Source organism: Plecotus auritus, assembly GCF_963455305.1.
Source record: "Plecotus auritus genome assembly, chromosome: 2".
NCBI classification, from domain to species: Eukaryota; Metazoa; Chordata; class Mammalia; order Chiroptera; family Vespertilionidae; genus Plecotus; species Plecotus auritus.
In genome coordinates this window covers 73129092-73140001 of record NC_137771.1, presented here as the reverse complement: position 1 = coordinate 73140001, position 10910 = coordinate 73129092, and the positions used below count along the sequence as shown (strand labels likewise).

General features: G+C 57.3%; 1 protein-coding gene across 1 annotated transcript; it reads left to right on the top strand.

Annotated features, from left to right (window-relative positions):
* Window positions 1-3352: 3352 nt before the first annotated feature.
* Window positions 3353-10574, top strand: GFI1 (growth factor independent 1 transcriptional repressor; the record flags this gene model as incomplete). Its single annotated transcript, XM_080654400.1, has 6 exons — window positions 3353-3467; window positions 3791-3973; window positions 5988-6463; window positions 6585-6722; window positions 7705-7870; window positions 10396-10574. The coding sequence occupies 6 exons, from the start codon at window positions 3353-3355 to the stop codon at window positions 10572-10574; spliced, it is 1257 nt and encodes a 418-aa protein (XP_080510526.1).
* Window positions 10575-10910: the final 336 nt, after the last annotated feature.

The window sequence follows — 10910 nt, the reverse complement described above, 5'->3', positions numbered from 1 at the left end:
CTGAGCGGACCCTGCCCCTCGCGGGTGAGCGTGGCGTGGGGAGGGCGCGCCCTCCAGTCCAGCCGGGCGCCCCGGGGACGCGCCGCCAGCGCCCTCTCAGCCGGGGGCTCGGCGCTCGCCCACCTTTTCCAAATTTAACCATTACCTAAATCCGAAGGGAAATGAGCAAACCTCTCGGATTGGGTGTCAAGGTATTTTCAGCCTCGCTGGGCGTATTTATCCCGAAGTGTTTCCACAACAAGCTATTTCGGGGCCGCGGGGCAGGTTTCGCTCTGCGGACGCCGCGGCCACTCGCCGGGCTCCAGGCCGGCGGCACCGCGGGCGGGTGATTCACGGCCCCAACCCCGGGGCGGCACAGCCCAAGCAGGCGGCGGGGTTGGGGGGCGGGGGGTGTCCCGGGCCAGATGGGTCGGGAGGCTTCGGAGCTGGGCTCTTCCACTCCCGACGCTCCAGTCAATCTGTGTCCTGAATCTGTGACTTCTTCTTGTTGCGGAAGTCTCCCAGGAGCCAAGAATAGTTCATTTTCTTTCGAGTCATTCCTAGTGTCTCAGTCCTTCGGGTCTCCCCACCCCCGCCGTCCCACAGAGAAAAAACGGGGCGGGACACGGAGAGGGAAGCTGGAAGGTCGGGTCCCCTGTCCAACTAGTCCCTTGCGCAAAGGAAGAGCGCGCCCCGCAGCCGGACTCGGGGGTGGTGGGGGGAGGTCTGAGAGGGCTAAGCGAGTTACTCCTTAACGCTCAGGAAGTGAAGCTTGTGGTTTTGGGGGCTGAGCTCCGAAGGAGATGAGAGAGAGAGAGAGAGAGAGAGAGAGAGAGAGAGAGAGAGAGAGAGAGAGAGAGAGAGATCCATCTGGAGAGCAACTCAGTTTGAAAACTCTCCGAGCGCAGTGCCCGCGCCTTGACCCCGCAGGTAGGTTCGCTGCGCCCGTTTTGCACGTCCTTCCCTGGCGGGGGCGACCGCGAAAACTGGCCGGCACGGGCACTGCCGGGGCGAACGGAGGGCTGTGCGGGAGCGCGGAGAGCTCTGTCCTCTGGGTCCCGACCGACCCGCACGGCAGGGCTGGGGACACGCGCCAGGACGTTTGGTGGTTTTGCAGGGGAGCGGGATCTACCCGGGAAGGAAACATCTGGTGGGGAGGCGGCGGCCCCTGAGCTCTGTAGGCTACCCGCTCGGTACCTCCAGCTCCTGACCGTGAACAGAGGCCCTGCGGACCCGCGTGCGCTGAGCGGGCCGCCCCGCCCCCTGGCCGCCAGCTGCTAAGCGAGGTCGCCTTCCCACGCGCTCAGTGCTCGGCCCTACCCCACCCCCACCCCCACCCACTCCATCCTCCCAGGAACCCGCAGAAACAGCCAGGATGCGAGAGAGGTGCGGGGCTGTGGCAGGGGTGGGGAGGCAGCCTCCTCGCCCGCCTGATCCCGCGCGGTCCCGGTCAGTCCAGAAAGAGGGGACGCGGACACCTCAAGCCCTGCACCCCCACCGCCGCTGTTCGGCTCTACGCCAACCGGTACTCAGGATGCAGTAGGGCCCGTGGGACCGTTTCACCTCGTTTACCTTTTCCTTTTAGTTTCATGGTTGTTGAAGGAATTGATTTTTTGCGTTAGTAGTGTCTAATTATATGGTCGAAGGGCAGCTCACGCCGGGCGCGGGGAAAAACTGAAGCAACAGAACTGCGCCTTAGCTCAGCCCAGCACCCCGAAGCCTCCTGAACTTCCGACCATCGGGGCCGACCCGGTTGGCGGGGGGGGGGGGGAAGCACCCTCACCCCTAGGGGACCTTCTGGCGCTTAGGACGCGGGAAACGTCGATTGGGTTTATGCTACAAGTCTCAGCCTTCTTTTCTCCCAAGCCTGCCCCCACTCCTCTCCCGCGGAAAGAGACACAGCGGGACGTGGAATGCCCTCCACGGAACGAGCCCCCTAGAATTATGTTTATGCCCGGAGCGCCAATGGGCAGACTTAGACGGTGTCCTGCATCCTGACCTGGAGCCGCGCGGCTCCCAGTCTGGCAGTCTAAACCTCGCGAAGCCCAAGGGCCATAATCCCCAGGGCCCCACGTCTGAACGAGCTAAGACCACGGAGAGCGGTTGCTCCAAGAGCCTGCAGCTCACAAGTGCACCCAGCCCCCATCGCCTTCACCCCGGGAGGAAGGCAGATTCATTTTCTCCAGACCTCCTAGCCACCTAGTCCCGCCCCCGGAGAGAGACCCGAGCACAGCGGAGGCGCTACCCCGCCTCCCCGCCGGGCTCAGGTTTCGACCCCGGGATTAGGTGAACTGATTGGGGGGTTAATGAGAGCGGCAGAGCGGGCAGTTAGCTCTCTCCCGGGCCCGCGCACGGACCTCGACTCTCCCGCGCCCACAAAAATGGGCTCCTAGGAGGAAGCCGCGCGCTTCTCAGCCAGCGCGCGCCGCTAGGGCTCGACCTCCCCAGGACAAGATTTTTGGTGAGCAGAGTGGAAAGTGGTTTTTCCCGGGACTTGGTTTCCAAGGTTAGGGCTTCATTGTCTGGGGTGTCTGGCCCCGGACCTTGCCTGTCCCGCCGCACCCACGTCTCCAGGTCAACTTTTTTCCCCGTGTGGAGCATGAGTGTGGGACGAGTAAGATTACCAGGATGCGAGTTCCTCCCAGGCCGGGTTTGGTGCTCTGCCACTTCCCCCGCCTCACCTTCTTGTCCCCCTGCTCCCCAACCTTCTTTCTCGGATCTCTGCTGCCCCCAGCCCCCCTGCTGCGGCCGCTCCGACCCCAACCCTCATCCTGCCTAGTGTGCCCCGCCCCTGCCCCCTTCCCTCCAGTTTGTAGCTGGTTCTTGAAGGGCTTGGCTACTTGCCTCTTCCGGGTCCTCGACCATCGACACATCCCCCGTCCGTGAATTTATCCTCGCGCCCCCGCCCTCTTCCCCAGCCCGAAAGCAGAGCCCAGCGGGTCGAGTTGGAATAAGTGGCCCATTGGGTGCTCCGGCTCTTGGGAGACTTTGCTGAACTGTTTTGCTAGAGAAGGGGAGGGGCCGAGGGGCGTGGGCTAGGCAGAGGAAGAGGCCTGAGTCCGGGCCCCGGTGAGCTGTGGCGGCGGCGGCGGCGGGCTCGCGCCACCTGTCCGAGTGCCACCTGGTGAGCGTGGCGCAGCGGGGCCAAGCCCCTCCTCCCGCGAGCCTTACTCGCTCCTCCCTGGCACGAGCTCTATCTCTGCTTGGCTGCCCATTCCCGGGCCCCGAGCGTGCTGACCCGGTTTCCACCCGGTTCTCCTCTCGCAGGTCTCCGCCTAGCTGGGGCTGAGCAAGAATTCGAGGTGACAGTGCGGTGACGGAGGCTCCAGGGACCCTTGCAAACGGAGTGGGGAGCGAAGCACGCCCCACCATCATGCCGCGTTCGTTCCTTGTTAAGAGCAAGAAGGCTCACAGTTACCACCAACCGCGCTCCCCGGGACCCGACTATTCCCTCCAACTGGACAATGTCCTGGCGCCCGGCGGAGCAGGTGCGGGGGGCGCGCGCGGGCCGGGCGGGGCTGCTCCCGGGACGTAGACCCTGAGCCCAGCCACACCAACCCCCAGGAGCCGGGCAGGGAGGCCCGACGCCCCCTGTGCTGCCTGTTTTGTTTTCTATCGTCCGGGTTTTATCCCGGGCTTGTCGCCTAGGTTCCACGACCTCTCAGCCCTCGCCCTCGGATCCGGGAGGGTTCCGGGCCAGGTCTGGGGAGAGAGGAGGACGCCGGGGCGCCGCGGTCTGAGGGGCGCCACTTCAGAAGCGTGGGGCCCAGCCAGGCCCAGCCTGAGCACCTATCCTGCCTCCTCTCCGCAGACAGCAGCTCGGGCGCAGCGGGGGTGAAGGTGGAGCCCGGGAGCCGTTTGTCTCCCGAGTCGCAGCTGACGGAGACCCCCGACGGAGCCTCCGCGTCCCCCGGCAGCTGCGAGGGCAGCGTCTGCGATCGGAGCTCGGAATTTGAGGACTTCTGGAGGCCTCCGTCGCCCTCTGTGTCTCCAGGTAAGGACCCGTTGGGAACTCTAGGGTCCGGGCGGCAGGGACCTCTCGGCGAGGAAATGAACCGCGCGGCTTTGGGCGCAGAAATGCTAAATGGACGGCGGAGGGTCTTTGCTAGAGGAGGGAGAGTTTTCGTGGGGGACAGGGCCCCCAGGGAGGCACCCGACTTTCTGGGACTGTGGCAACCTGCTTGGACCCGAGGCGGCGGGACCCGGGCTGCTCATCCCCACCCAATTTGTTTGCGCAGAGCGAGTGGGTGAGAGAAAATAAATGAGTCGTCTCCAGCGACAGCAACGTCGACGTTTCGTTTTCAGGCCAGAGTTGATTGTTTAGAAAGAGCTGGGATCCCAGAATCCAGAACCCCGAGTCTCAAACAAATGGAGACCGGGGAAGTCTGAGAGGAAAGTGTCATTGCCTTTAAAAATTACTCTCGCTTCCGCGGCGTGGGGCCCCGCAGAGCTGGGCGCCCAGCGGAGGGACCCAACCTGAATGAAAATCTCGGCCCCCCGCTGGGTCTTCCAAGGCGGGATTGGGGGCCCATTTTATTTTTCGTTCTGCCTGGTCGGTCCAGTTCTGGGGACCAGCCGGCTGGTTTCATTTCCATCCAGCAGTCGAGTGTGGAGAAGACTGAGTGAGAGCACATCGGGTGGGGCGGGTCTGAGTTGGGGCCTGGGGAAGGAGAGCACAGACCAGCGGGATCTGCCAAGGGTCGGTTATTTAAGGTTGCATTTACTAGTTTTAAAAGGAACCCCCCCTCCCCACCCCATCCCATCCCGCACTCGGTGCGTTGACTTGGTTAAAGACAGCTCCAGCGAGTGAGTCTGGAAAGCAGCAAGCCGAGGTTTCTTCTTGACACCATCCAGCAAGGTCTGGGCACCGCCGGCATCTCTCCCACGGAAACTCGGAGCGCTGCAGCCTCCCTCTGAAGCGGTTAGCTTGGATAGGAGTCTGCGGTGCCTGAACAGATTTGCAAATCCGTATGCACTTACAGAAAGTATATGTTGGGGATTTGGTTTTAGCAAGATTCTTGTTGGTTGGGGGATGCAGAAAGCTGCGAATTTGGAAAGCTATTCCCCTAACAGTTGGTGGCTAAGCCTTAGTTGTAAATTATTTTCTAAGAAATTTGGGCTTTTTTTTTTTTTTCTCCTCTGTCAAACTATGATGGACATAGGAGTAGTATTTAGCAGGCAGTTCAAGCCCCAAATCCCCTTCCCGTTGCTCTTTGGTTACCCGCACTGGGTGAGCACTTAATAACTTGAAGGAATGTAACGCCTTCCCTTTGCTGTTTTCCCAGGAAGGCAGGCCGGGCCACATTTATTGGTCCTCTCCTTCCCTCCTTATCAATCTCAGGAACGGAAAGGGGCTGAGTGGGGACAATCAGCGGCCGGATAGCGCCGGAGCTGGGCCCTCTGCCCACGAGCGCTGCCCAGGCCCCCTTCTCCTCTCTCACAGCTCGGCTCAGAGCATTGATTGAGCACAGGCAGCTTGGCGCGCCTTTCTCTAGTCCAGTGGTCGGCAAACTGCGGCTCGCGAGCCACATGCAGCTCTTTGGCCCCTTGAGTTTGGCTCTTCCACAAAATACCACGGCCTGGGCGAGTCTATTTTGAAGAAGTGGCGTTAGAACAGTTTAAGTTTAAAAATTGTGGCTCCCAAAAGAAATTTTAATAGTTGTACTGTTGATATTTGGCTCTGTTGACTAATGAGTTTGCCGACCACTGCTCCAGTCTATGGGAACACCAGGTGCGCTGGTGGAGCCGGGAAAGACCCTCTTAACCTCGTGCGCTTCCGCCGTCCTGGCACAGAATTCCCTCTCTCCTCACCCGCTGTCGTTTACATTGTCTGCTTGCTGCCTTGTTGCCTCCAGTAGTCCTCGAGGCCTCAGGGACCCGGACTGCGTTTTATACTGGAGGCGTCCCTGGCACCTAACGCGGCACCTGGCGCACGGGATGCTGCACAAATGCGGGGTGCCTGGCAGTCCGTTTTAAGCCTGACCGGACGCGCTCTCGTGTCTCCTCAGCCTCGGAGAAGTCGGTGTGCCCATCGCTGGACGAAGCTCAGCCTTTCCCCTTGCCCTTCAAGCCCTACTCGTGGAGCGGCCTGGTGGGTTCTGACCTGCGGAATTTGGTGCAGAGCTACCGGCCGTGCGCGGCCCTGGAGCGCGGCGCAGGCCTGGGCCTCTTCTGCGAGCGCACCCCTGAGCCAGGCCACCCCGCGGCGCTGTATGGCCCGGAGCGGACGGCGGGCGGCGCGGGGGCTGGGGCGCCCGGGGGAGGTAGCGCAGGAGGCGGCGCGGGCCTGGGGCTCTACGGCGACTTCGGGCCGGCGGTGGCCGGGCTGTACGAGCGGCCGACGGCGGCGGCGGGCGGGCTGTACCCGGAGCGTAGCCACGGGCTGCACGCGGACAAAGGCGCTGGTGTCAAGGTGGAGTCGGAGCTACTGTGCACCCGCCTGCTGCTGGGCGGCGGCTCCTACAAGTGCATCAAGTGCAGCAAGGTGAGGCTCCCGCGCTCCCGGCTTGGCCTCCCCAGCGCTCGCGCCCCCAGTCCGCGCCCAGTCCGCGCCCCCGCCCCTCGGCCCCTCTCAGCGACCTTTTCCCGGGCCCCACCCGTCTCAGGTGTTCTCCACGCCGCACGGGCTCGAGGTGCACGTGCGCAGGTCTCACAGCGGCACGAGGCCCTTTGCGTGTGAGATATGCGGCAAGACCTTCGGGCACGCGGTGAGCCTGGAGCAGCACAAAGCCGTGCACTCACAGGTAGGCGGGGATGGGGGGCGGGGGCGCACGACGGCCTCGCACAATCCTGCGTAGGCTTCGCATTCGGAGATCCTCAGGGTCTCTGCAGCACCGGCCCCTCTCCGCCTGGTGGTTTTCTCCTTGGGCTTCCCGGGCTGTCCCCTTGAAAGGTGGGTGGTGGCCGGCTCGGTCTCGAGGCAACCCTAGAGTTTGGTGTCACGTCACTGGGAGCCTCCAGAGTGCGATCCTGATCATTACTTTGAGTTTGAGGAGAGTTTGTATGCACCCTTGCTGCTGATATGTCGGATTTATTAGCTACGTTTCAATCTCTCAGCTAATCTGCATCGACCCCTCCCGACTGAAAAGGAGGGATCTCAGGCCATTTAGAGCATCCAGTAGATACTTGTCCTACTATGCTTTCATTCATTCGTTTAAAATATTTGTCGCCCAACTTACAGGTGCTAGGCACATGCGAATCCTATAACAAAACCGGTCCCTGACAGGATGCCCCCACGGAGAGTACAGTTTAGCTGAGAGACAGAAGGTAGATAAGCAAATTAGTGCAAAGTAACTATGACAGAACAGTGCGTACTTACAGATACTTATTTCGTAAAAAGAGTATTCTCTCATCTCTCTCAACACCCACGACTGGCTGGAGGGAGGGGGCATCTCAAGTGACTGAGGTGGAAGCCTCCAGTTGAAGAGGGTGGAGAAGTTATTGTAAATGGGTGTCAAAAAAAGCAGGGTGGGGATACAGTTTTGCCCTGGGGCGTGGAGGGCTGTGGGTGAAAAGTGTTTGGGTAGAAAAAATGTTAAAGGGGAAGAGGATAGGGGTGGGGACGGAAGAGGTTGGAAATGAATGGGAAGGGAGGGGATAGGGGGTCAGGCTCTTTGGAAAGGGAGTCTGAAAGAAGGGCAAGCCCTGGTTTTGAGTCAGGTCGGTGGTAAGGAGAATGGCAGCCTAGATGAATGCAATCAGAACGCCACCCTTTTCTCTCCACAGGAAAGGAGCTTTGACTGCAAGATCTGTGGCAAGAGCTTTAAGAGGTCGTCGACGTTGTCCACACACCTCCTCATCCACTCAGACACCCGGCCCTACCCCTGTCAGTACTGTGGCAAGAGGTTCCATCAGAAGTCAGACATGAAAAAACACACCTTCATCCACACTGGTGAGCTAAGGCCCTTGGCTTGTAGGAGCCACCCAGTGAGGGATGGGGGGCCAGGGGTATGTTCTTCCCCCTGAGGCCAATATAACTCACCATCTCTGTGAGAGTCTGGCCCCGAAATGAGTGGCAGATGAGGCCTAATCACTGCAGAGTGTAAAAGAAAGCAAAGCGGGTTCTCTTAGGTTCATTTGCATGCATGGTTCTCCCCAGAGGGGCCTTGATTTGGGACTGTATCTGAGAACCACTCAGCAGGTCAGCTGCAGGTTCCCTATCCTCACAAAGAATATTTTCCTCTAATTTAGCAGCTGCTCCAACTGCTGCCTGCTCTGGGTGAAATATGAAGGAAGCCCCAGGGTCCTCTCAGAGCCATTGCTCTAAATGTTTACCTAGAGATTGAGGACTTTCTCTAGGGCTCCCACCCAGCCTTTTGGGGAAGGGATTTATGGGTGGCCTCTTGGAGTCTGAGAGCTTCTTCTGAGTGAGGAGGAAAAAGCAATGGTAAATATTACTACACTGACTGCTAAGCACTTTGTACATGCATTATCATTTTATGCTCACAGCAACTCTGGGAGAAAGAGGCTATTCTTTATTCCCATTTTAGAGATGAGGGAAGTGAGGTCCATAAGGGTTAATTAACCTGCCCAGGGTTACATTGCTAGCAAGTGGCAGGGCCAGGACTTAAATTCTGCTCTGTCTGACCTCAAGTGTCTGTGCTCTTGACCACTGTTTATTGTATTCTATTTTCAGAGTCGTGGGGGTTGGTAGATATAAAAAGCTTCTATTCACTTATTGCCCTTTTAAGAACATCAGCAAGTTCACAACACAGTAATGATAATTCTTTACCTATTACAATGCTTTATAATTTATAAAGTGCTTTTAAGTCTATCACTTTATTTGATCCTTACTGCCGTTCCATAAAGTAGGAGCTGAAATTACCATCCTGAAATTCAGAGAGATGGGATGATTTACCAAAGGTCAGGGCTCATGGAATGCTCTGGCTTCCAATTCCGTACTCTTTCCCTGAGGTTCGGATTGTGTGCAGGTGGCAGTTTTAATGCCAGGAGCATTAAATAGTCAACGAGACATTAGAACCAGAAACCTGACTATTTTATTGCAGAATATGGATACTGATTTAAAACAAATTGCAGTGTGTTCCAAACACTTATTAATGTTTATAAATATGCTTGAACACTGTAGATGGCCCCATCAGAATACCCAGAAAAATAGCCTATTTTAATCATGCCCTCTTGCCTGAAATTTCCATGTAACCCACTCCTTTTAGTAGAGGTATTCAAGACGCTTATCAAAATGCAACTAAGGTCTTGACTGAATGAAACATTAAGCCCTTATCAAACATTTACATTATAGCTAGAATTCGTTTCTCAGATTTGTTTGACCCTAAAGGGATAGGATACATTTTGATGGGTGGTTCCTTATCAAGGAAATCTGAAGCAGGAAGACAGAAAGAGGTGCGGCAAGAGGGACTGAGGGTTTCTCAAAAACAAACATCATCTATTTTGCATTTTTTCCAGAGTCCAGCCCTGTGCCATGCTGAGACTATTTGGAAATCCATGCTATTTCCCCAAATGTTAAACCAGCTCATGAATTGGGGGAAAACACAAAACTTTTTCAATGTTATTTATTAATCTATGTTGAAGAGTTGCTATATATAAAAAGTCCTCTGATTAACCTCATAAAAAGAAAATAAAATCAAGATAGAAAAGGATCAGCTACCTTAAGAAATACTTTGTGGTTCTAGCCGGTTTAGCCAAGGGGATAAAGCATTGTCCTGTGGACTGTGAAGGGTCCCAGGTTCGATTCCAGTCAAGGGCACATGCCTGGGTTGTGGGCTCGATCCCCAGTGTGGGGCGTGCAGGAGGCAGCCAATCAATGATTCTCTCTCATCATTGATGTTTCTATCTCTCTCTCCCTCTCTCTTCCTCTCTGAAATAAAAAAGAAAGAAAGAAATACTTTGTGGCCCAAATGTGGATTTTAAAAAACAAGACTTTAAGAAATCCCCATGCTTCAGAGGCAGTCTATTGTCCTTCAAGAGCAGGAAAGAAGACAGGCTCACTGGTCCATACAAACCAACACCTGCTTGGAAACTCAGATTTGAAAACTTCCTCTGAATTAGAACAGTCACATGGCTTGAAGAGCCGCCCCCACCCTTCTCCCCACCCCTCCTGCTGACCATCTGCTGTGGGAGCGCTCTCCTTCTAAAGTCACGGGAGTCCTCCCAGGGTGGCTTCAGCTGTGAGCTTGGGGAGGGCACGTGGCCTTTGCTGTTTCCGTTTAGCAGGAAACGGTTTGAGGCCTTTGGCTGGGAACCCCCACTCAGAAAGTCTCCCTTTCACCTGGTGCCCCCCTGGCTCCCGGGACTTGCGTTGCAACACATCACCCTCCACTTCACGTGAAGGCCTTAGACCGGCTGCTGCCAGCTGCCGTCAAGAGCATGTGGGTCACAGAGAGTCCCCTCTGGCTTCATCACAGACTCATACTTCCTCCCCTCCCCCCTCCATTCCTGCAGGTGAGAAGCCCCACAAGTGCCAGGTGTGCGGCAAGGCCTTCAGCCAGAGCTCCAACCTCATCACCCACAGCCGCAAGCACACAGGCTTCAAGCCCTTCGGCTGTGACTTGTGTGGGAAGGGCTTCCAGAGGAAGGTGGACCTCAGGCGGCACCGGGAGACACAGCATGGCCTCAAATGAGTGCCCTGGCGGGCCACACACAATCACTCAACACTAGGGAGGGCGGCCTGCACACCTGCCAGCAGCCACTTCTGACTTCTCAGGCCCCCGAGGCTGCAGATCCCACCTGGGTGACCCCCCTTCACCTCACTTCCGGGAGCTCCCAGAGGGGATGTTACCTTTTCAAGGTTCATCCAGGAGTGGGATCCAGACAGGGAACGGCCCCTCTAAACGTGAAGACTTGTATCTTGGGACCCTCAGTGCTGCTCCACAGACAGGAAGGCCCTTCAGGTTTCTTCACTCCTCCTCCTGCCCCACCCTAGACACTTGTGTGGAAGAGGAGGAATCACTATTTAC